Source organism: Cricetulus griseus, chromosome 2 (assembly GCF_003668045.3).
Source record: "Cricetulus griseus strain 17A/GY chromosome 2, alternate assembly CriGri-PICRH-1.0, whole genome shotgun sequence".
In the NCBI taxonomy this organism is placed as follows: Eukaryota; Metazoa; Chordata; class Mammalia; order Rodentia; family Cricetidae; genus Cricetulus; species Cricetulus griseus.
This window is the reverse complement of record NC_048595.1, coordinates 459,771,915-459,797,882: the sequence shown is the minus strand read 5'-3', so window position 1 is coordinate 459,797,882 and position 25,968 is coordinate 459,771,915. Positions and strand designations below refer to the sequence as shown.

Genomic DNA, 25,968 nt, shown 5'->3' with positions numbered 1-25,968 from the left:
CCAGGTGAATTTCTCAGTTTGAGACCAGTCTGGTCTACAGAGAGAGTTGTGGGACAGCCAGGGCTACACAGAGAAACCCTGGCCTTAAAAAAATTAGTTACAAAGAGTGGTTTTACTGGGAGGAACCCAGGGAGTCACAGTTGTTTAAATATGACAGCAGCTCACATTGAAGGAAAAATGATGAAAAAATTAAACTTGTCACTAACTTTTGTCCCTTTTTTATTTGAAGAGGTAATAGGTGCCTGGGAGTGATTGGAGGAGGGGTGATGGTTCAGATGAGCCCAATTCCTGGTTCAAAAACGCTGTGGAAGGCAAACTTTTCGGCTTGTGTTATTTGGAAGGACCTGGCTGGTTTTGTTTTTTGTTTTGGTTTTTTTTATTTCCACCTAAGAATACCAAAACATGAGGGAGTATGCCTAAAACTTTTGCTTTGCTACGTGAGCCTTGGAAGGCAATGTATTTCGTTATGCATTTGGTTAAGAGGAAACCAGTATGGGCAAACCCTCTCAAGCTGGTCATTTTCATGAAAGGGGATCTTTGTCACTTCTGTTTCCCAACATCCTGTCTTTGGACTTTGTGGGCTTCACTGGTTATCCCTTTGTAGAGATTAGCTCAGCATGGTCCCTTTCAAAAGGAGATGTGATATGTGTCTTTATTCCCAGCGCTCAGGAGGCTGGGGCAGGTGGGTCTCTGAGTTTGAGGCCAGTTTGCTGGACATAGCCAGGCAAGACGAAATGGAGACCAGGGCTCAAAAAACAACACGGTGCTAGGAGTTTCCTTCAAGCCGGAAGTCATTTCACTGCACACACCAGACAGGGATAATGAGATAAAGGCATAAAAATGTCTTGTAAACCTTAGTTGGGGGAAACACTGCTTGTTTTTCTGCACACTGAAGCTTTTCCACGTATCTGAAAAAAAGGAGGTTGGGAGCTGTGATGCTGATTGCGACAGAGCTCAGGGTGGGGTAGTTTCAAAATCCAGCCCTTCATGGGAGGCTTGTCTCTATGAAAGCCGTTCTCCAGCTCCAGTTAGAATACAGAGGCCTCTCTCCCATGCTCTTAATTTTTTTCTCCTGGTGTTGGAACTTGGAGGCTTCGTATCTGCTAAGTACAGGTCTTCATCTGGTCCTCTCACATGTTATGTGGTTGAAGAGCTTTGGCAGGGAGGCAGCACACACATGCCTTTAGTCCCAGCACTCTGTGGGGACTCTCTTAATATTCAGAACATTTCAGTCTGCCGGGGTGGCCGTGTCCAGGCCTGGTTTGTTGTCGGGTGTCTCCAGCTTTGGAGAGACGTCCTGAAGCATTGTGCAGGGTCAGCACAAGCACTTGGGATCGGCCACGTTCTCTTTCACATCACAATGCATTGCGACATTGCCTGGCCTTGCAACAGAGACCGTATCATCGTATTGCATCACTGGGGAGAGCAAGTTCAAGACACACCCCAGAGCTCCCTTTCACTTTGGTACAGGAGGGAACGCAGAATGGGATTTGTAGCTTGTTCTTGGAACCAAACAGTGAGGTGCTGCCCAACTCCCCACATCAAAATTGTTACTGGAAAGCCACTAATCCTGACAGGCTCTCAATTTCTCTTTTTATTATGTTTTGGGGTGTACATGAGCCACAGCATTCTTGTGGAGGCTGAAAGACGGCTTATAAGGATCTGTTCTTTCCTTCTACCAGGTGGTCCTGGGGATGGAGCTCATCAGTCTTGGCAGGAGGAGCTATACCAACTGGGGGATTTCATCATCCAATTTTCTGCTTTTGTTTGTTTGAGACAGGGCTTCTCTGTGTACCCCGGCTGTCTTGGAACTCTCTCTGTAGACAGGCTAGCTTTGAACTCACAGAGATCTGCCTCCGGAGTGCTGGGACTAAAGGCATGTGCCACCACCTCCCAGCCCTTAGTTACTTTTCTATTGCTAAAACACCATGACCAAGGCAATTTATAAAACAAACAAACAAAAAACCCCTTTTAATTGGCTAGCAGTTTCAGAGGGTCAGAGGCAAAGAGCAAAAGCCACACAACATGCTTCGAGCTCACATTATCCTGATCAACAAGTAGGAGACAGCTGTGAATGGTGCCAGTCTTTTGAAACCTCAGTTCCACCTGTCTCTGCCTTCAGAGTGCTGGAATTAAAGGTGTGCCACCAACAGCCTCATTTTCTGCTTTTTTTTGGGGGGTGGGGAGGTGAAGGGTGGGGGTAAGGGACACAGGATCTTATATGTAGCCCAGGTTGGCCTTGAGCTAACAGCTGGGTGCTGGAATTTCAGCTGGGCATCTTCAGGTTCGTGTCAGTGGTCACTCTTTGTGGAGCACAACTGAGTGAATCTCTGAGAAATCTCATGTAGAAACTAAAGCCAGCATCACTGGGTTGCTTTCAGAGTTTGTTGTATTTTCTTTCTGGTTTTAGGGTTTCTACACAGGGTCTTGTGTATACTAGGCACATGCTTTGCCACAGAGCTATACCTCCAGCCTTTGTATTTTCAAAAGCTAATATATTTGCACACTCGTGTGTGTGTATAACCATTTTCTACAACCTGATATTTCGAAGGTGGTTATTTAAAATCCTGTCTTGACTTTGTCAGAAGTAAGATGTAACCCTAAGACAGAAATTGGTACTAAGATTATGGGGTATTGCTGTGACAGACCTGATCATGTTTTGGGGAGGACTGTGGAAGGACTTTGGAACTTTGGGCTAGAAAAGCCATTGAGTGTTGTGCTGTTCCGTGGGAGTTTGGAAGATCAGATGACGGAGGCCAGACTTGTGAAGTTTTAGAGGTAAATTTAAATTTAAACCTCGGGGGCATTTGCTATTTTGAATTAAGATTGTATGGTGTCTGGTCAGCTGCAGCTGAAGAATCGGCTGTGATTAACAAGAGTCTAGGACTAATGAAATGAAATCTTTGCTTTGTTGGGATAATCAACGGTGGACAGCTGAAGCTGAGAAATTAGAGTTAATTAAGAAGAGACCAGCATCATTGAAGTGAAGTCTTCCGGGAAGTGTTTCCTCAGAGTTAGCACATAGAAACTGTTCCAGAGGCAGCCAACATCTTACCTAGCCGAACTTGGTAGTGTAAAAGAGTCACCCAGGTGGTAGTAATTTTGAAGACATGAAAGGGTCATGGAGAGCAGTAGAGACTGTGTGTCAAGGCTGTCCCTGCACAGAACCCAGGAAAGGCCACTGGTGAAAGTCCAGCCTAGTCGTAGTAAAAGACCCCAACATTTTGGAGATACCAGTACCATGGGATGACTACCAAGAACAGCAGCAGTAATAGAATGGAGACTACAAGAATCTAGAAGACAAGCTCTGTGTGCTGTGTGCTGTAGTGGACTCCAGACACTGGACACTGAGTTATTTACACAGTTGGAGTTTGGCTTTACTTTGTTCAGATTGTGACTGTGCCTTGGTTCTTCCCTGTTGAAGTAAGAAAATGCTTATTTTTTATTTTCACAGGAGCCCACATCTGAGAAATTTTGATCATTGAAAGAGAATTTGGGAGTTGGTTCCATAGTGTAATGGTTAGCACTCTGGACTCAGAGAGAATTTGGAGTTTTATAAGATTTTTTTTCGTATTTTTCGAGACAGGGTCCTTGGCTGACCCTGGAACTAGTTACACAGACCAGGCTGGTCTCAAAAAGAGTTTGGATTTTAAAAGAGACTAGATATTTTAAAGAGACTGAATTTTTAAATTCTTCTCTCATATGTTACATCCCAACCTCAGTTCCCCCTCCTTCCACTCCTCCCTGTCCCTCCCCCACAGTTCCCCAGATTCCCTCCTCCAATTCCCTTCAGAAAAGGGCAGTAGGAGGAAAAGGGTCCCAAGCACAGGCAAAAGAATCAGAGACACCACCACTCCCACTGTTAGGAGTCCCACAAAAACACCAGGCACACAACCTTAACTTATATGCCGAGGACTGAGGTCAGACCTATACAGGCTCCCTGACTGTCACTTCAAGAGACTGATTTTTTTTTTTTTTTTGTTTGTTTGTTTTCTGAGACAGGGTTTCTCTGTGTAGCTTTAGGCCTATCCTGGCATTTGCTCTGGAGACCAGGCTGGCCTCAAACTCACAGAGATCTGCCTGCCTCTGCCTCCCAAGTGCTGGGATTAAAGGCGTGTGCCACGGCTATCCACCTGGAGAGACTGAATTTTTAAAGTGTTTGAATTTATGAAGACTGTAGTCCCTTTTAAGTCTGTAAAAAATTTTCTTTGTTGTGATATTGATATAAATGTATGATCTTGGGATGAACAAGAAAGGGGAAGTTGTAGTTTAGCAGTGATCTGTGTGTGTCATGCTGACAAGAGGTCCGTTGTCTCAGCTAGCTTTATGTCAACTTGGTACAAGTTAGAGTCATTGGAGGGGAAGGAGGCCCGACTGAGAAAACGCCTCCATAAGATAGAACTGTACACAGGCCTGTGGGGCGTTTTCTAAGTGACTGATGTGGAAGGGACTGACCCATTGTGGGTGAGTCCACCTTTGGGCTGGTGTCCATTGCTCCCCAAAACTTCTTAAACCTTTTATTAATCCCTCCACCCTCCACCCACCCTCACCAACAAATCTTCAACTGAAGCAGCCAATATCTGTTTTCCTTTCATTATTACAGCTCAGTTTGGGATGTTCTAGAGTTTTCTATAAATAGTATCACTTGGAATACGGTCTCTGTTTGATCTGGCTTTTCGATTGGGCATAATTCCTTTGAGCTTGATTTGTATTGTGCTCTGTGCCAGTAGTTTATAACCTTTCATTGCTGAGTGTGTTTCCCTTGTCAAGACACTGCTGTTTGTACATAGTTATGCTCTGGCCGAAGGTTTACGATGAGCTACAGAGCAGTAGGTTCATTTACACTGATTATAAGGGTTACTTCTGATATTTTGAAGGACAGCTGAGGCGCTAAACATATAACATATGCAGAACATGAGATAAAACCATAGTGGAGCTTAAAAACATACATCACATTTATAGTCTTAAAAACGTATAATTAGCCAGGAGGTGATGGTGTATGCCTTTAGTCCTAGTACTCTGAAGGCAGAGGCAAGAGGATCTTTGTGACTTCAAGGCCAATCTGGTCTATAGTTCGAATTCAAGGATGATCAAAAGCTGCACAGAGAAACCCTGTCTCAAATAAAAAGAGTGAGATTAGTGATACGTAAACTAAGTGGCATAAGCCATTGTGAATTCACAGAAAGCTCAGTGGAGCTGAGAGAAGACTTGTAATTCAATTGCTTTGGCCAATCCATTCTATTAAACAAATATTTTCATGGCAGGGTGACATCTGATCCGAAAACAAGGTGCCATGGGGTTTAAACAAGAACCCTTCTCCTGCCCTTCAGAAATTCATATCCAGTAGATGAAGTGAGGCAAACAGAGGTGGTGATGAAATGAAGGAAAGGGGATTTTTTAGATATTCAGAAATGGAAGAAACCATTTGCAGCCAGGAGGAGTCTGAGAACTTGTTTTGAAATCCTGACATCTTGGCAGGTATTTATTATGTGGCTTTTTGCAGGCTGTCCTGGAACTCACTCTTGTAGACCAGGCTGGTCTCGAACTTACAGCTATCCTCCTGCCTCTGCCTCCTGAGTGCTGGGACTAAAGGCGTGCGCCACCACCGCCCGGCTTAGCAGGTATTTGAAGGAAGGTTCTAACAGGATATGTGCAGATGGGAGAAGAAGACAGTGCCGCCATAGAAAAGACATGAGCCAAGGACCTAGAGTGGGAAATGAAGGGAGCACGATGGAGTAATTAATAGAATCAAAGTTGCTTCCTCCAGGGGTCAGGAGCAGTGGTGAGAGATCTGTTCTAGGTCCCCCCTCCTTGGCCTGCTGAGGGCTGCCACCTTCTCCCTGTGGCTCCTCACAGCATCATCTCCCTAAGTACATATCCCTGTGTTTTAATGTCCCCTTTAAATGACTATGAGCCATTGTCCTAGTGACCTCACCTTAATTTGACAATCTTGAGTTGCTATAGATCCTCTACCAAGAAAGTTCACCTTCTGAGGTATTGGGAGCTAAAACTCAAATATCTTTGGGGATTGGGCACAATTTAAGTCCATACCAGCACAGTTGTGAGCTTGGGCTTCATTGTTCAAGTGAAGGGCGACTGTCAGAGCTATGCTTCCAGATGTTCATCAGGCAACATGCATAAGGAGAATTTGCCTTGGGGAGTCTGGGCAGGGGTAGAAGATTCAGGGAGATGGACTCGGGAGACTATGAAAGGGCTCACAGGCAATGGGAGAATTGCCCAGGTTAGGATATGCTGGGCATGGGCTGGAGAGATGGCTCAGAGGTTAAGAGCACTGGCTGCAATTCTAGAGGTCAATTCCCAGCACCACATGGTTGCTGTAATGAGATTACAACCACCTGTAATGAGATCGGGTGCCTTCTTCTGGGCTGCAGGGATACATTCAGGCAGGACACTGTATTCATAATAAATAAATCAATATGCTGGATGTGGTAGGGCATGCCTACAATCCTAGTGTTTGGGAAGCAGAGACAGCTGACAAATACATGAGGCCATCTTTATCTGCACAGTGAGTTCTAGGTCATCCAGTACCACATGGTGAGTTCCACTCACTACTCTTCTTAGAAAATGGATGAATTAGAATGCAGAGGGGGAGCCTGGGGCTGGGGTCAAGCTATTCTGAATGTTTATTGACTTACTAATCAGCTCTCTTTGTTAAGGGTCTAAGGGGAAAGGGCCGTGCATTGCAAGGGAAGGGGCACAGATTCTGGATTATGTGATGGCTACAGAATGGCTGCTTTTAAAATGTTGTGTATTTGTTGGCAGTCTCACTATGAAGTCTCTGCTGACCTAAAACTCTAGATTCCCCCAGTCTGTTTCCCACATAACTAGGATCAGAGCTGTGTACTGATTGCCACACTGGGCTTCCAACATTGCTTTTAGCTTCAAGAACCTTGTGACCTCCATACTCATCACTTAATAGTTGGGGTTTAACCCCGTCATGTGGCCAACTGAAACCATTATTGTGTGGGGGGGGGGCTGTATTTTTAATTTTATAGCAAGCATGTTTGCTTACACACCAAGTCCACTGTGTAGAAATTTCATTTGTATGAAAGCTCTCCCAGCTGTTACCTCTTTTGTGTCTGGGAAATGGAAGAGGGGTAAATATCTCCGTTTATGTCTGTGTCAACTGAGTACAAAAATGTCCTGATGGCTCTGAGGTAGCTGAACTTTGGCCATGTTGGAGCAGGTAGAATGATGTTTTAGGTGGCAGATTTTGTGTGCTTCTTGTGCATATGGTTTCCAAATAGGTAAAACTTTTGCATATTGGATTCTGGTGGCTCAAGGAAAGACATGGAGTAGGCCTGGGTACCCTGGTACCTTCCGGTATAGAGGTAGAATGTGCATTTACCTTCTCATATGAACTGAGTTTGGCTTTCAATTCTCATGTATAGAGACTTGTAGGCAGACTTTTCTTTCCCACCTGCCAGCTCTAATAGCTCAGGCTTGTTACTAGCTGACGCTTACATTTTCAATGAACCCATATTTTAATCTATGATCTACCACATGGCTCATGGCTTAACTCATTTTGTACGTGTCCTGCTTCCTGTCTGGCTGTTGACTTCTGAGACTCCACCCTTCTTCCCAGAATCCTCCTAGTGTGGCTCTACCACCCAGCCTCATTCAGTCCAGCTGCTGGCCCGTCAGCTTCTTTATTAAACCAATCACAGCAACATATTCACACAGTGTAAAGGAATATCCTACAGAGACTTAATTTGAACAACTATCCATGGCTTGTTGAGCCTCCTGGGTTCTGTGGTAGTTCTCAGAACCACGCTGGGTTGGCCTAGGTATAGGTCCCCATACCTTCAAAATCTTTAGTAAAACCCTAGCTCCACGAGTCCACACAAGAGTGAGGATTTTGAAGATTGTAACACCAATGGTGTACAGCATATCACAGATGTCCTTGGACTCCAATGCCACCCTGCAGTAAATCTTGGGCAAAGTCTTTACTTCCTATTTTTCTATGGGGCTTCCCCATCTCCTTCCCTGCTAAGAGCCTATGAGATTATTCTTTTTATGTATGTGTAGATCTATGTGCCCATGTATGTACATGACCATGTATACACATACACGTGGTGGCCAACGGCAGATGAGGAGAATTAGTTAATTGCTTTTCACCTTTTTTTCTTTTTTCTTTTTTTTAACTTATGGCCTTTCATTGAACCTGATTGGCTAGACTGGCCAGCAAGCCCCATGTCGCTAATCTGCTAGCACTATGATTAGAGGTGTGTGCTACTACATCAGTTTGTTTTTGTACAGATGCTGGGGCTTTGAGCTCAACCATCACACTTGTGTCTCCCCAACCCCAAAATCCTTTTTATCATGCTGAACAGTGCCCTCTATCCTTGATACTTATTGTGTACTTAGAATCTGGTGTGGAGGTCGGGGCTGTGGCAGCATGCTTCTAAAGAAAAAGCCTGCTTTCTCCACAGAATGTAGATGGGTGAGAATGGTTTTGCCTCGTTGTGTTATTCATGGATTCCTAGGCTGTAAGAAATGCCAAACTTCTTGGTTCTAACGCCTTCATCCTTTTCCCCCGGTGTGGTCATTACTCAGAAAAACAAATACAAGTGTTCTTGTGTTTTCAGTTCTTAGATAATGATGATGATTTTAAAGTGATAATGAATTCCTCTTCTTGTATCTACTGAGAAACTTCTTCAGTCTCTAGATTTCCTGTGCTTCTGAGTGATTGCCACCAGCTTACAGGTGTGGGCTAATGACTTGCCACAGTCCAGAGACTTCATTTAAAGGAAATGATGAATGGTAGGATGGTACAGCCAAATCTTGTGTACTATCCACCAGCCCAGTGTAGTTCTGAATGCACGGGTGGGGTTGCATTATGGAGGAGAACACTGAGTTTTGAAAGGGGAGGGACAGAGGTTGCAAAGTCATGAACATTTGTGTTGAGTGAAACAGAATTTTTGAATTATGGTGATTTTTTTGTAGGAGAATCCAGGCCATTAAAAAAGAAAGGGAATCATCAAAATAGAGTTCTTAGACCAGCAAGATGACTCTGGGTAAAGGTACTTGCTACCAAGACTGGCATTGAGAGTTAGGTGCCTAGATCCTACATGGTAGAAAGAGAGAACTGACTTGTGCAAGTTGTCCTCTGACAGACATACATAATACATAATGCATACATACATTATAGACTTTAAGAGTTAACAGGGGCATGCATGGGCACACACACACACACACACACACATACACACACACCACCACCACCACCAAGCACCATCACCACCAATACCACACAACTAAAATTTAAATACTTCTTCTGTGGCTCTGAGTAGAAAGGCTGGGCTCCCAGACCACGGGAAGCTGTTTCTGTGATGAATGCCTGCTCCCTGGCCCAGGCCAACAGATGTTCTCAAGGTCCACACTGTGGGAACACAAAGATGAGTTCATTAGGGAGTGACTGGGAACTGGATTCCTGGTGATTCTTCAGCCAGGAATGGGGAAACAGGATAGAGGTATGAGAAGCAGAACAGTATATATTGGGGGAACGGCTCACAACAGAAATGGGCCTCCCATAGAGAGCTGGCCCAGGCTCAGACTCCTCTTTCCCAACACCCAGTGACTTGATTTGGGGATGAATTTCCCAAAGCTAAGAATGTGGACTTGTTGGAACCCAGCCTTAAGCTATAGTTAACGTCTGGATGCAGCCAGTACCAGATGACCTCATCTCCAGCACTTCTGCATTTGCTCAGAAGGCAGCTCCCCATCTTTGAGCAAATCTAATGATAACAGCTCCATTATCTGCTGCAGCTGCGATGGGGCAGCCTCCCCACCGGGCCTTGGTGGTTTTCTTTAATCCTTTCTTTAGGAATGAAGATTGCTCTTTTTTTCCCCCCAGGATAATTAGAAATTGTGGGAGAAATCTACTCATTACTCGGCATGATCAGGGCAAAATGCTAAGTGGTGAAAAGGATTTTGGGTTTTGAAACCTAACTTTCCCCAAAGTACATAAGGAAATTAATTCAGAAGGAAATAGGAAAGCCATCAGCTTATAATCAAGGTTTCTCCAGCAACTGTGTTCTTGTACTGGGAACCAGACGGCCCTTCTAGAGGGACATTTTCATTCTGGACACATTACTTTGATCTAGGATCGGTTACTTTAAAACACAAAACTTTCTTGCAATCTGACTTTAATCAAGGCTCATTAACCTGGCATTTAGATTCATTATGTATATATATAAAGAAATATCATGGCCTAGCATTCCAGCTTTTTGAAGTTTAGGTAAATTTACCTAAAAAGCCAAGTGACATATTTCACATGTCTTTGCTCCTGTGTTAAGTTCTCCATGCAGCAATTCAATTAAAAATGTGTAATGTAGCAGAAAAAGATGAAAATTTTTGATTTCGAGTTTGTGCTTTAAGCTACGAGGAAGATCTTTAACTTTGGAGTGGAGCCAAGGGAGGGACCCAGAGACCAGATCCACTTCCCAATGTTCATAGACAGTCTTTGGAGTTATGGTGTTAAAATGGCCATTTTTTACTTTAAGTCGGTCACGAGATCCAAGTGGGAAGTGTTTTAACACTCCAAATTCTCAGTTTTGAAATCACTTTCAATTCCCTGGCCTTCGATGCCTGAGTGCATTTGCTTTTGGCAGAGGGCCAATAAACAGAAAAAAAATCTCATTTATTTATTCATCCACTGACCAAACCCCCACCAAAAAAATAAGAAAAACATGTCAGTGGTTCCTAGAAAAATCAGTCTACTGTCTTGTCAGTTTCTTAACAAGACCAGTTTTGCAAAAGTAAAAAGGGAAGAGTATTCGGACACACCCTGAAACATGGAAGAACCATGAGGGTGTGAAAAAAGTCAGACAAAAAGGACAAGGGCTTTAAGGTTCTCTCTCTGTGTGTGAGGTACTGAGAGCCACTGAATTCACAGAGGAAGGGACTGTCAGAGCTACAGAACAGGGTGGGCCAGGGGGTTAGTGTTCAGTGGATATAGGTTTTCCATTTGATAATGACTTGGAAGTGACACCATCAACGTGCCAGGTGCCATGAAGCCAATCATGTAAAGATGGTTATGATGGGAAGGGAACATTTGATGGGATACACAGTGCTCTGGGTTTGAATCCCTAGGGCTAATAAATACACCATATGTATTTTAGTGCAATTTTATTTTGAAAAAAATGTGAATTGCTAACTGGGGGGCAGTGGTGGCACATACATTTAATCCCAACACTCAGGAGGCAGAGGCAGGTGGATTTCTGAGTGTGAGGCCAGCCTGCTCTACAGTGTGAGTTCCAGGACAGCCAGGGCTGTTACACAGAGAAACCCTGTCTCAACAAAACAAAAATAAACAAAAAAAGTGAAGCCAGGCATTGGTGGTGCATGCCTTTAATCCCAGCACTCGGGAGGCAGAGGCAGGTGGATCTCTGTGAGTTAGAGAGGCCAGCCTGGTCTACAGAGTGAGTTCCAGGACAACGTGCAAAGCAATACAGAGAAACCCTATCTAAAAAAAAAAAAAAAAGGAAAAAAAAAAAAAAAAAAAGGTGAGTTGTTGGCTGGGACACGGCTCAATTAGTAGTGTTTGCTTAGCATGCACCAAGGCCTGAGTTCAGCTCACCAGCACCACACACAGTCCTGCATGGTGGTGTATGTTTGTGATCCCAACACTTGGAAGATGGAGGCCAGGGGATTGACAGTTCGAGGTCATGCTCAGCTACACGTCGAGGTTGAGGTCAAAGGGGGAAAGGAACTTGCTGGCACAAGCATTTATTTCCTAGGATGCTCTAGGATGAGTCATTCTATGTGGTTCCTTTCTCCATCCTCCCAGATTTCGCACCAGCCATCGGGACTGGACACAAGTAAAGCCGGGAAAGTTGGCTCCAGCTTTTGGAAGGCCGGTGAATGGAAGGGAAAGAACTTACTAGAAAGTGTATTCTCTGGAAAAGTCCCAGGCCCAAGTGTATCCCCATGGGGTGCTGGGCTTTGGGTCTATGCCATGTTTTAGTAAATAGAACATAGGTAAATGTCAATGCAGTGTCAGTCCCTCGACAGAAGCCAGTGATCCTCTTGGGGAAGCTTTCTGTTTTTGTTCTACATGGTGTGCTGTACATGTCTCTGTTCGAAGTCTACTGGGCTCAGAAAGGATGGTTTCATGGGGCCGGAAAACAAGGTGTCACAAACCCTGGCTGTTTCATGTACAATCCTGTTTATTTCTACCACAGCAAGCTCTGTCTGGTGGGATTTTCTGTGATAACAGTGATAACATTTATGCTGTTACGTACTTGAGATGTGGCTGTTGGAATTAAATGTTTAATTTTATTTAATGTAAATTTAAACAGCTTGGTGTGGCTAGCGGGCACCTTGGAGAGCACAGCCCTGGGTGGTCCTTGGTTGTGTGGCTCCTGTGTAGTTCATATTTGACCTGGAGGCACACAGCTCCATTTAGCTCTGAGGAGACTGAAGAATTCTCAGCTGCTTAGGACAGAGGAAATAGTTTTCTTTTTGAAAACAGACTGTCAGGTCACACAAATTTTGACAAATGGAGTACTTTTGTTTGATTCACCAACTATTGATCCAATTAGCAGTTAACAATTACTAACTGAACCCCTGCAATAGGACACTCTGTATTTAGGAATGATGTTTCAGACAAAGTAATATTACTCAGCGTTAGACAGAAAAATGCTCTGTCTGGGGTATAGCTCACCCACCTATTATATGCAAATCTGTCAAGCCACAAAAAGCCAGGGGGGACTAGAAATGGCCTCCCGAGAAGCCAGACTAAGAAGCTCAGAACCCAATGGTTACAGCTATGAGACATTCTGGCAAAAATGAGGGACAAACTAAAGATCAGGGTACCTCAGGGGAGGCAGATAAGGAAGGATAAGTAGCCAGGAGACTTTTAGGGTAGTGAAACTGCACTAAAAGACTCTGCAGTGGTGGCTACAAAGACCACTATGCCTTTGTTACAACCCACAAAGGCACAGCCAAGCCAAGCACGGACCCCAGTGTGAAACAGGGGCTGGGGTGATGGTGGTGTGTGCATGCAGGTTCTTTAACTGAAACAAATGTCTGCCTCAGATGTAGACACAGCTCCTCCAGACATATAGGGTGCTGACATGGTCCCATCTGGGAGAGACTGGGAGGGGAGCCTGGCTGTGACCTGAGTTAGCCCAGCAGCTTTGTACTCACTGTCTTGATGTCCCTTGGCCATTTCCTTGGTGTGGCTGCCCTACACTAGGGATGTTAGCTAACATTGGCAGCTAGTGAGCTCCTCCCATGGTAAGCACAGCTGGGGACAGCAAACTATTTGGGCTCAGCTTCACTTCCCCAGTACTCAGAGGCTCCAGGTATCAAGGAGGTGGGTGGGTTTCCTGAAGGATGAAATATAGCCTGGGTTTGGGGCTCCTGGGCTTAGATGCACTTCATATTTGCTTGGGGAGTTCTGAAATGTGCATGAGGTAAAGGCCTTGACGATGCGTGGGAAGAAACTGGGCCTTCGTGCCAGCAAGCATTTTGTCACTAAGTTACACCCCTGAAAGTTTGTAAAAGTCTGTGGTAAGATTTTTTTTCCTGCAGTTCCTGTGTTATGAGGGCTCCTGGATATTTTAGTGGTTCCTCCTAATCTCTGGAGCCCCTTAGACTGGGAACCCCACTTCATCTGGGAAAAATACCATTAAGTTTATGGGGCTAATCCTGTGCCATGCCCCTGCTAGCCCCTCACCCAGATCTGGGGACCCTTTGGCAAGGCCCAAGATCACCTCAAGGGCCTGTCACTTACATAGGGAGAAATTCCTCTAAGCTTTCCTGTGTCTGAAGGTGGCTGCCTGATCTCTCCCAGCTGTTGCCACCAGCCAGAATGACCTCTTCCTCACAGCTTGAGGTGTTGAAGGGTACCACCAGAGCCCTGCAACTGGCTGACTGGGGCCAGGCGGGTGTGGATGGTGCAGTTAGAGCAGGGTGGGATCTCAGGAAACGTTGCTGTGTGATGGTGAGCTGGCGGCAGCTACACCCTTGCACATGGGTGAGCCAGTCCTTTCTCACCCTCCAGCTCCTGGCTCAGGGTTAAGGGAAGGCTCTAGTGGGGTGGATAGGATGCAGCCTATCACATTCTTTTCTTCAGAGGGACATAGTCTGTTCTGCTGGGTGCAGCCTTATCTGAAAGGTTTCCCGCAGGCTGTCATCTACTGGCAGACCCATACGCAAACACATTTTCACATTCCATCTTAATGCTCCAGGGAGCAGAGTTTTCTTTCTGAGGTTACACATTCTTCTAGCGTGATGTTCTGCCTGAGTATGCAAGATGTGCAGGGCAATGGTCCCTAAATGTGCAGGGATTCCATGAGTGCCGGGGTGGGAGGGAGCCCAAGGCTGGTGTCTACCTGGACTGGAGTAGATGCTGAAGCACGTGTCTGCTGTGTGGGAAGGTCAGATGCTTCCTCCCTGGGTGTTGGAGCTTTCTGGAATATTTCCAAGTGGATCGCTGCTTTGAACTGAGAAACTGCCAGAGAGAGCAGCTGGCTGCTGTGACCTGCTGGGAGAGTGTGTGTGGTACAGAAGGACTCAGAAGTTTCCATTCTAACTTGAGAATGAACTTGAGCAACACACTTCACCCCTCAAGTCTCTGTTTTCTTGCTTGCAACAAGAGGGCAAAAATAAGTAGGGCCAACATAATTCTCTTTTGATGTTTTGTCGTGGCCCGGCTTGTCTCGGCTTTAACCCATGACAGCCATGAGGTTCTACCTGAGTGGGGGTGTGTGAACCTGGAAGCTTCTTGGAACGCAACGACAATAAAGACCAAACACAGGCATCTTGTCATCTCTAGAGAGCTCTCAGTTCCATGTTTTGGAACTAGAGCTATTTTTTTATTAGCCATCTTTTCTGGTGTCCCTTAACCATCCTGCCAATACCATGAGGCAAACATTTCTCCTCTGTTCTCTCTCTCCACTCGCCCGCTTGGCTCCTAACCTTCTGTCCTAACTCACAAACCACCAGCACCTCCGCCCAGATGAGAGCCTATTCAGATGCTTAGGCACATAACAGATGCAAATAAGAGGCATATTACCCTCAGGCCAGGTAAATAGTTACAGCCTGGTGTTAATTAACAATACAATGGCGACTCAGAGCTCCCTGGCACTGCTGTTTACGTGGCCAGGGCCTGGAACCCAGAATATTTCATAACAGGGATATTCGGTCCCTCACAATGTTTAAAATTTATCTCCCCCCATGTAAATAGTATGAGTATGTATAAGTGTGTGTCATATGTACATATGTGTGTGAGTGTATGTGTCTCTGTGTGTAAGTAACCATGTGTGAGGGTGTGTGTGTCTGTGTGTGCTTGTATGTATGAGAACATATGTGTTTGTGTCTCTGTGTGTGCACCTATGTGAGTGTGTGTATGTGTGTGTCTGTGTGTGTTAAGTATGTATGTGTCTGGTGTGATGTGTCTGTGTGATATGTGTACATGTGTGAATATGCTGTGTGTGTGTGTGGTATATATGCACATGTATGTGTGTGTGAATGAAAATGTGTGTTTATATGTGAGTGTATTGTGATGTATGTGTCAGTGTGTTAGCGTATATGTATGCTTGAGTGTATGTATTGAAGGGACCAGCCCCCTGCTTTAGCAGCTATGACAGGCTGTAGAAAAGACATGCAGGCCTCTGACTCAGCGCATATCTGACCTTGCTGGGCCTGCCCTAGTCACTAGGAGGTCAGATACCCTCCTTGTGGCAAGGGACCAATCAGAAGTTAGCTGGTGGGACTCTGGGTTTGCTTTACGGCCCAAGTGGCACAACAGTGACATGCAGAGCATAGCAACTGCCCTGGGAGGCCATAACAACCAGTTGACAATCAATGCAGGACAGACTGCCCAAGCCCAGAAGCACACCAATCCTGAGACTGTTGCCTACCCCTAGACACTCCCCTTATGCTACCCAATAAATCCCCAGCCTCCTGTTTCCTCGGGTCCTTCTCCTGTCATCCACCGAGATGAATGGATGGACGAAGGGCCCAAGTTAGTGGGGTTAGCTTGTTAAACAATAAAATACTCTTTGCTTTTGCATCAGAATGTGTCTCTTGGTGATTTTGGGGGTTCAGAATTTGGGCACAACATGTATGAGTGTGTGTGTATGTGTATGTGTGTATGCATGTGTTCTTGTGTGTGTGAGTGCATGTGTGCACGTGTTCGGGCACGTGTGTGTGTGTGTGTGTGTGTGTGTGTGTGTGTGTGCGCATACATGTGGATGTCAGTGGCAGAATTGTTGACTTCCTTCTTCTCTTCCTCTATGTGGGTCCATTGGTCAGGCTCAGTGGTAAATACCTTTATTCGCTGAACCATCTCATTGGTCCAAGCAATGACATTCTGAAGAGCCTGGGAAAGTCTGCCGCTCTGAGCTTCCCCCTGCCAAGACCACCCTTGCTTTTCCTTACCTTGCTTTTCCTTTTTGATTTTCCTTAGAAAGATTTTCTCAGGCGCATCTTGAAATGCGTACACTCGAGGCCCTCCTGAGGAGCACTCCTGAGGAGCACTCCTGAGGTGCAGCTATTTGTCCACATTTCTTGGGTGGTTGAGAACCACTGTCCTAGGGAAGCAGGATAGCCAAGCAGAAGCTTTCCAGAAATTAACCTTTCAAGGAGTGCTTGGTGCTGTGATTTTCACCCTCGGGGAAAATGGAGGACTGTTGGTTCCCTATAGTTAGCTGTGATTTTCCTAGGAACATAACTTTGAGTGCACGGCTCCAAAGCTGGTGTTTAACCTGGAGTAGCTTGGCTTACAGAGCCCACAATCCCAAGACACCACAGTGTTCATTCTGAGTCCCCCTGAGCAATACACAGCAACCTCAAGGAAGTGTGACACAAAGCCCATTTCTCTCTGGAAATTGGCTGTCGAGAAGCCCTGCTGTTGGTGCTAGTGTGGAAATGAGAAAATGAAGAGGATCAAGAGAAGACAGGCAGCTCCACATCAGAAACTGGAAGTGGGGTTGAGTGTTAGGAGGGCTTTCCTGTATGGCTCTGTGAACACAGGCCTGGCTGAACCCCAGTGTGCCTGCCATGCTGGATTGCCAGTGTCCCAGGCCCACAAGTGGCCCAGAGGACTTTATAGCTCCATGGAAAGGTCTCTGATGTCTATTATTATTATTATTTATTATTATTATTACTATTATTTTATTTTCCAAATCAAATCTTGGGTCCTTGCTAGACAAGGGCTCTACCACTGAGCTATACTCCCACTCCTGTCACACAGGCTATAAACAAGGCTTCAGCACATGTTAGCTTTCAAGGAGGGAAGGTTTGCTTTGACTCAGGTTTTGGAGGGTAGTGTCAATACTAGGCTGGCCCTGTTGCTTTGGGGCCTGAGGTAAGGCAGCAGGGCATGCTGGAGCATGGGAAAGAAGAGTGGGCAGGGCTAAGGTGTCAATATCCCCTTCAAGGGCTACCCCCAATGACCTAAACCTCCCACCTCCTAAGTGTCCTACCACAGGTGGTGATTAAACCTTCGTCACATGGGCCTAGGGGACATTCATCTAAACCATAGCAACTTCCAAGTTTCTGTCCTTGGAAGTATGAGCCAAGACATCTTTATAAAAAGTTGTGAGTTGCCAAAGCCCCACAGGGGAACAAGGTGGAGAGGTCCCCAAAGGGATGTTTCTTGAAAACACGAATCCATCAAGAGTTGCCCCTGAAAAGCATCCCTAAAGAGCTGTGGATTAGAGAACACGAAGAAATTGCTAGTGAAGTAAAACCCCATTTGAAGTCTGGGAAGTGCCTGTACTGAATAGATGTCGTTACTCAGATCTAAGATACGGAAGAACCAGGTCTGATGGCACACACCTGTAATCTTAGCACTCAGGAGGCTGAGGAAGGAGGATTGCAAGTTGGGGGACACTTTTGGCTACATTGCAAGACTCTGTTCCAAACAAACAAAACAACCCCCCCAAACTACCCATCAAACCAAAGCAGTAAAGAGTAGGGAGGGCTCCAAATGACCGAATTAAATGCTTGATGCAAACAACTTAGAGGTGGAAGAATCTGTTTTGACTCAGTTTCAGGGGTCCAGTCCATGGCTGCTTGGATTCGTACTCTTGAACAGAACGTATTGGTGGTCAGAACATTATGATAGAAGGTTGTGTACACAGAGGGCAGGAAGCAGTGTGAGGGTGGAGGGAAGTAGGCAGGGTAACTATACTCCCAAGCACCCACCTCCTCCAGCTAGGTTCCACCTAAGGCAGGCCTTGAGAACCTCACAAAGCAGTGCCATCATTTAGGGACAAAATATTTAGAACAGAGCCTGTGTAGGACATATCACATCACAGCAAGGTCCTAATAGTGGCCACTGATGTGAGACCCTGTCCCTCTGTCTTCAGGTATCGTGTAAACTTCAGGCCCAGATTCGTCACTAGGTACAAGACAGTGACCCAGTTGGAATGGAGATGCTGTCCTGGCTTTAGAGGAGTAGACTGCCAAGAAGGTCCCAGAGACCCCCTGAAGATCCCCCGGCCCCCACCTGCTCGACCAAGAAATAACTTGAAGAAAGCCACAGGTAATGTCTCATTGGTGCCCTGTTGTGTGTGGTCACCTTGGATGGTCCTGGCATTGATGCAAATGGCAGGGTCTACAATGGACAACTGAACAATACTTAGGTAGTGGAAATGTGTTTGAAGGGGCAAGGGACGGTTGGGTGGCACACTTCGTTACAACTAAATTTCTTCTTTAGGCCACTTGTCAAGCATTTCCTTTATTCTTATATCTGAGTTTATGGGAGTTAAGACTCTGTTTTTAAAAAATCGGCAGATTGGCCAGGAGTGTTAGTGTACCTCTGGGAGGCAGAGGCAGGAGGATCACTGAGAGTCTGAGGCCAGCCTGGGCTACAGAGTGAGATTCTGTCTCAATAAGAGAATTAATCAAAACTGAGTAAAATAAAAATAGACTGTAAGTCCGTCTGTGTTTGGATGAGCTGTTTGCAAAGCTGAGCCAAAGTCAGAATTCTCTTGTGTCCCTCGCCTTTATTCTTAAACATAAAATGGACAGGGTAAACTTCTATGAGTAACATTTTTCCTTACTATTTTGTGTTGTATAATTTTATTCCTCCCTCCCCCTTTTAATTTCAAAGAAATGCAGACCAACTTTTCCTTGCCCTTAGGTTTGGTTAACCCGAGCCTGTGGTGAGGGGCGCAGCCATCTCTCCCGAGTGCAGGGTGGGGCCAGCTCTTTTTCTAGTATCTTAAGTGGATTTTAATAAACAAAAGCTGCTTCCTATTGCAGTCTTGTGGGAAATTGATGAGAAGAAATAAGAAACATGAAACTGGAGTACCCACGGCACTCTGGATCCAGGGTCTTTCATTGTTAGGCACACACACATGGTATATGATTGCATCTGTGTTGTTTGGCTTTTTCCTTTCCGTGCCAGTGAGAGCCTTGTCCAGAGTTCCTCCACCATCTCCTCTACCGCCATCCAGGGTGTGGCCATTTTGCTCTCACTACTCAGCTGCTGTGGGTTTCTGTAGCTTCTATCTTGTTTGACTTCGTGCTCTCTCTATTGATATAATCCCATTTCTGATCTAGTGTTCTCTCTATTGATGACGGAACCCTATTTCATGACTCATTACTGTGATTAGTATCTGTCTTTTGGATTGTTTTCCTGGGTTCTTTTTTTCGGAATAAGATTATTAGAAATTGAATGTTTATATGCTTCTATGTCTTTTTCTTTTCATTTTTCATCGTGTGTGTGTGTGTGTGTGTGTGTGTGTGTGTGTGTGTGTGTGCGCACGCGTGCGCACTGGGGACTGGAACTAAGACTTCACAATGCTAGATAAACATTTCTTTTGTATTTAGTATCCACCCTCTTCATAACAAGACTCTTTTAGCATAAGGATGCTAAGCCAAGTGAAAGAGATTTCTGGAGGTGTTTTGACAACAGTCTCTCTGTGTTTTGTGGTATTTTATCACGAGCAGTCAGCTAGTGGGGTATCTACAGTTCACTGGGAATGATGTGTTCCTATGATACAGTAGATGATATGATAGCATCAGGATGAAAAATACCCGATTATCTTGCTTTGTGTGTGCAGGCTTCTAGCAGCTCTGGTAGGGATGCCCATCTTCTTTATAAAGGAGGGCAGTGTAGCTCACAGAAATTAATTAATTAATTAAAAATTACAGAACCAGAATAGGAAAGAGGTCTGCTTGACTCCAAACTCGTTCTCTGCCACAGGACTGCTTGCAGTCAATGCGGCTGCCACGGAAGGCTTCAGAATCTTCTACCAGCACCTTGAAGAAACTGGCTTAAGGTAGAAACTGGCCATTCATGTCCCACTCTTTCTTTCAGATATTGATCCAAGCCGAGTCTCACAGCCTAAGGAAACTTTGTCACCGACAGATGCAGCAGAACCAGGTCAGGTAGCGGATCCAAAGCAAGGTATTCCAGAACTTCAGCAAACGAAAGTTCAGGTGCTGGAGGAGAAGGTGGTCCGACTCACCAGGATGGTCCTGGATCTTCAGTCCTCCATGGCAGGACTGAGGGAGAACCTCAAACACACCATTCAAGACGATGGCAACAAAGGGCCAGCCCCGTGGCTTGGTCACCTGCACCCGCAGCAGCCAACCCCTGACAGCACCTCTGTGGGAGACACAGAGCCAAGTCAGCTTCCTGGCCTCCTCAATAACAAGGAATCTGGCATGAAGGACATCAAGTCTGAATTGGCTGAAGTCAAAGACACACTGAAGACCAAGAGTGATAAGCTGGAAGAGCTTGACGGGAAGGTAAAGGGCTATGAAGGGCAGCTCAGGCAGTTACAGGAGGCTGCCCAGGGTCCCACAGTCACCATGACAACCAATGAGCTGTACCAAGCCTATGTGGACAGCAAGATAGATACCCTAAGAGAGGAGCTCATGGAAGGCATGGACCGGAAGCTGGCCGACCTGAAGAACACATGCGAGTACAAGCTGGTAGGCCTGCAGCAGTGTGATGACTATGGGAGCAGCTACCAGGGGGTGATAGACCTGATCGGGGAGAAGGAGGCCAGCCTGAGAAAAGACATCGCCGACCTTCGAGCCCGGTTGCAGGATCCCTCAGCCCAACCAAGTTGCTGTGACAGCCAAAAGAATGGTGACTTTGGCCAGCAGATCAAGACATTAGACCAGAAAATCGAGAGAGTTGCCGAGGCCACCAGGATGCTGAATGGACGGCTGGACAATGAGTTTGACCGCCTCTCCATTCCAGAGCCAGATATGGACTTCGATGCAAGGTGGAACGAGTTGGATGCAAGGATCAATGTTACCGAGAAGAATGCAGAAGAGCATTGCTTCTACATCGAGGAGACCCTCCGGGGGGCCATCAACGGTGAGGTGGAGGGCTTGAGGCAGCTTCTCAGTCAGAAAATTCATTCCCTGGAAGACCGTCTGGGGACTGTCCTGCAAGTGGCCAATAGCTCTGACGTGGAGCTGACACCGGTGGGCCCTGCCTTGCCCGGGCAGCCAGAGGCAGGGAATGCACAGGTCCTAATGGAGTTGAACCGCCTGAAGGACAAAGTTCAAGTGGTTGAGGACATCTGCCTGCAGAGCCTACCTCATGGGATAGATGGTACTTTACCGAGTGGAGAGGACCTCACACATGTCAGCCCGAGCCTTTTGGAATCCCTCAACAACACGATGCACAGGCAGTTCCAAGAAACGGGTCGCAGCATCCAGAAACTTCGGGAGGACTTCCACTCTCTTCTGAATCACTCAGAGTGCAAGGGGAATTGTTTGCCCAGCAGAATGAGTGACAGCGGAACAGGCGACAGTGCCGAGGCAAGCGGGTTTACTAAGTCAGGGAAGCAAGAGAGGACAGTGGGGACTGTCCCATCTGCTGGGGCCCCTGTGGCTCCGTGCTGCGGCCAGCTGGAGGAGCGCTGGCAGAGGCTGCAGAGCCAAGTGCTGGCTGAGCTGGACACATGTAAGGAGAGTGCTCAAGGGGTTCAAAGTGGAGTGTCTGCGGTTGAGGGCAGGGTGTCTCAACTGGAGCAGACATGTGGCAGGCTGGATGCCATCTCCGGGGGTCTTCAGAGGATCAAGGAAGGCCTCAGCAAACATGTGGGCAGCCTGTGGAACTGTGTCCGGCAGATGAACGGGACGCTCAGGTCACACTCCAGAGACATCTCTGGCCTCAAGAACTCTGTGCAGCAGTTCTACAGCCATGTTTTCCAGATCTCTACAGACTTGCAAGACCTGGTTAAGTTTCAGCCATCAACAAGTAAGTGGACTGACACCCCATCCCATCATTTCCATTTGCAGCCTGTGGCAGAGTATGCTAGTGTTTTGGATGGTTTTGGAATTAACTACATCAGGGCTTCCCCCCAGATAAGATCTATAGATCAGTGACAGATCTAACATAGATCAGAAGCAACATGCCAACAGTAAGGATACCCACCAGGCTGGGAGATGTAGCTTAGCTGGCAGAGTGTTATCCTAGCATGCATGAGGTCCCAAGTTCAATTCCCAACACCACCTCAAGGGAGGTGTGGTGGCTAGAACTTGGGAAGCGAAGGCAGGAAGATCAGAAGTTCAAGGCCAACCTAGGTAATACGAGACCTTGTCTCAAAAGAAACATACACACACACACCCTCACTCACACACACACTCACATACATACACACCAATACATGTGCATGCACACACACACACACACACACACACACACACACACACACACATTCAAGGCCAACCTACGTTATGTGAATCATGTCTCAAAAGAAACACACATGAGCACACATGCTCAAATGCACTCACATTCATTCATGCTCACATATGCAACCCCCAGGTGCATACACACAGACTCACATACCCACACATACATTTACACATGCACTTTTATCGAAGTGTCAGTTTGTAACACATTGTACGTAGGAAAGGAAAATCTAATTCTCCACAGACAGATGGCAAAGAATAGGTATATGCTATATGTGGGATAGGGAAAAGGCTTCCTAAGCACACAGCTGGTGTCCCACAAGTACTGTGGGCCCTGGAAGTCTGGGAGACCCAAAAGGCTGAGTGTTACATGGCGGCACAATGATCTTTGTGTGGTGCCAGCTCTCTCTACCTACAAGCTCTATGGTAGAGTTACATTCCATAGTGCCAGTTATGTGTTGAGGAAACTGTTTCCCAACCTTCCCTCTCCTTACTTTCTCTTGTCCCCCCTTGCAAGCTGTCACCTTTTCTACCATGTTAACTGTGACACAGAGGTGAGCCTTCCTGGTTCCTGAGAGCCTGTGGCCTGGGCCCCCACTGAGGAGGAGCTGTGGAGAGGCCAAGGCCAGGTGCTGGCATCTCCTGAGATGTGAGGAGAATTTATGGTAGTCAAGTAGACATGCTCTGGATTTTGTCTGTAGAGCACGGTGCTCATTTTGTAGATAAGGTGTCACTAGGGCCAAGTAGGGCTGGAAACTGGCCACTGTCCCCAGACCTAGTTATCGGCAGGACACAGCCCCCATCTCTCTGATCTCTCAGCCCCTGTATCTCAGGAATGCAGAGTTAAGGTCATGAGCCCTGTGTGATCACAGGGCAATTGTCCGTTGTGGTCAAAATGCTGTCTGCACTGTGCTTTACAACAACAGATGCAGCCAAATATTTCCAGCTAATTGGCAGTGCTGGACAGCGTGGGAATCTGTGTCTGTTCTGAGGCTCTTCTATGCAGAGTCAGAGATTAGTAACTCTGAAGACAATGTGGGTTTCACGTACCATCCTTCTGATTGGGGTCCTGCTGTGAATACAGACCACATGGGCCTGGGAGAACTTGTGACTGAGAGGAACCAAAAATTAAAGAGTAGTGTTCTGTGATGTCCAGAGCCCCCCAGACCCAGGAGACCTGGAACCTGGAGTGACTCTGGAGCTAAGGTTGAAGTCACACATCAAACAGTTGAAAGGCAATGGGACATTTACTGAGCACTGACTGTGTGGGAGGTTCTGTGTGGGGTTCAGAGACCACAGGGACCCCCATAAAGCATCCTCAGGTCCATGGAGACAGTGCGCAATCTGCACACAATGAAGGGGGGGTGTTAAAGTGAGTTGTGCAGGGATCCCACTCTCAACTCATGTAGCTGGAGTTTCTTTCCACCTGGTCCCACAGCTGATCAGCTCCAAATAAACACACAAAGACTTACATTAATTTATAAACTGTTGGTTGATGGCTAGGGCTTCTTACTGGCCAACTCTCTCTTAATTATTAACTACTAATCTATGTATTTCTACATGACTTTATCTTACCAGAGGACACCTGGTGCATCCTATCTGTCCCGTCTCTACATGGTGTCTCTCTCTGGTGGCTTCTCTCTGCCTCCTCTTCCCAGAATTCTCCTCATCTCATATCCTTGCCTATACTTCCTGCCTGGCTAGTGGCCAACAGTATTTTATTCATCAACCAATAAGAGAAATGTAGATACAGAGGACATCCCCCCATCACCCTCTCATGCAGTGCACCCCTTGTACATAGTAGATGGTGGGGAATGTCTGGTGGAGACCCAAAGAGATTCACAGGAATTGGCTGTTCCCAAGCCTCTCTGGATGCGTGGAGACCCAGAGGGCTTCTCAAAGGAAGAAGTCTCAGTGCTGAGCTTCCGAGTTTAAGCAGTTACTGAATCCAGTTGAGAGAGATGCCAGGGTGAGCAGTGAGGTGAGAGAACCATCTAGAAGAATGTGAATGGGTAACTAAGAAATGGGTGGAATTCAAAAGGCAGGAAAAAAGGCATCTGTGGAAGGCTCTGGTGTGAAAAGGTGTTACTTTTTGCTGTGTAATCTCCTACCCCAATTTTGGTGGTAATTATTTTACGTTAGGCCGGGGGCAGGAGCTTGCACAGGGCTGGGCTCAGCAGCTCTTCTGTGTAATGTCAGCCCAAGTTAGTCACATACCCAACTTAGCTCTGTGCTGTGCTTGGCAGGAAGGTACAAGTTCATGTGGGCCACAGACCTGGAGTCTTGGTGATCCTCCATGTGTGACCCCTTTCCCTGTGTCCATGTGGGCTTCCTCTCAAGTAGTCTGGCTTACAAATATGGCAGCTGGCTTAAAGAGGGGAAGCAAAGCTGTGGTATCCTATAGGTGGGGACTGAGAGAGCCTGGAAGTGTCAGTCACATTCACTCTGTTGGCTGCAGCAAGCAAGCCCTTGAAGGGCAATACAGTTGTCATATTGGGTGACAAGGAGTTCTGATGGTGAGTCCCTTCTCCTGCAGTGAGGACCAGTCCAGATGAGGGGCTGAGTGTTATATTTTTGTTTAAATTAGATGTAAAGAAAAAGAGGAAGGCTGCAAGATGAGACATATTGACTAGTTTATTATAGGGTCCGGCAGAGTAGGGAGACTAAGAGAGACTGCAGAGAGAGCACATAGGTGGGAGAAGAGAGAGTGAAGCAGAAGCAGAGAGAGAGAGTAGAGAGTAAAAACGTGAGCAGCAGGGAAGTTGGGACTTTTAAAGGGAAGACTGCACTGAGGTTCCACGCATCCTCAGAGTCCTCAGCAGGCCGTAATGTGTGGCGGGTGACGTGGTGATGACGAAGCATGTTTTCCTGTGCGTGCCCTGACTGTTGTCAGGGGGCAGGGTCTGTCTCTTAAAGAGATATTGCCGATCAGTATTAAAGCCTGAACCTTTCATTCCCACCTCTACTTATTATTTAAAAAGGTAGGGTGTTAGACATGGCAGGTTAAGGAATAAGTAGGTCGAATTTTCAAGACTGCTTCCTGCTGACGTGGGGGGTGTTGACCATCTTTGGGGGACCTGAGAAGGTTGGGGTGCTGCCACATCCTGGGGTAGCTGGTTATTCCAGGCTGTGCAGAACTCCTTGGCACTTCTTAGACCTGTTTGTTTGGATCCAATTCAGCTCCCTGGAACTTACAAGAATCCTTAGAGTTTGTGGAAACATAAGTATTAGACACATTAGCAGCATATTCTTGTTAGAAGCAACTTGGCTGAAAGCATTAATGTTTTAAAATTGACAGATATTTTTTAGGACAATGAAAAGCAT

At 46.3% G+C, this 25,968-nt stretch overlaps 1 protein-coding gene across 1 annotated transcript in view; it reads left to right on the top strand.

Moving 5' to 3' along the window:
- The first annotated feature begins 13,840 nt into the window (after positions 1-13,840).
- Emilin2 (elastin microfibril interfacer 2) overlaps positions 13,841-25,968 on the top strand; it is a 28,864-nt gene continuing 16,736 nt past the window's right edge. The window contains exons 1-4 of the mRNA XM_035438863.1: positions 13,841-13,972; positions 15,933-15,997; positions 18,297-18,523; positions 20,306-22,210. Coding sequence (XP_035294754.1) covers positions 13,841-13,972; positions 15,933-15,997; positions 18,297-18,523; positions 20,306-22,210 — 2,329 coding nt within the window. The remainder of the gene's footprint in view (positions 13,973-15,932; positions 15,998-18,296; positions 18,524-20,305; positions 22,211-25,968) is intronic.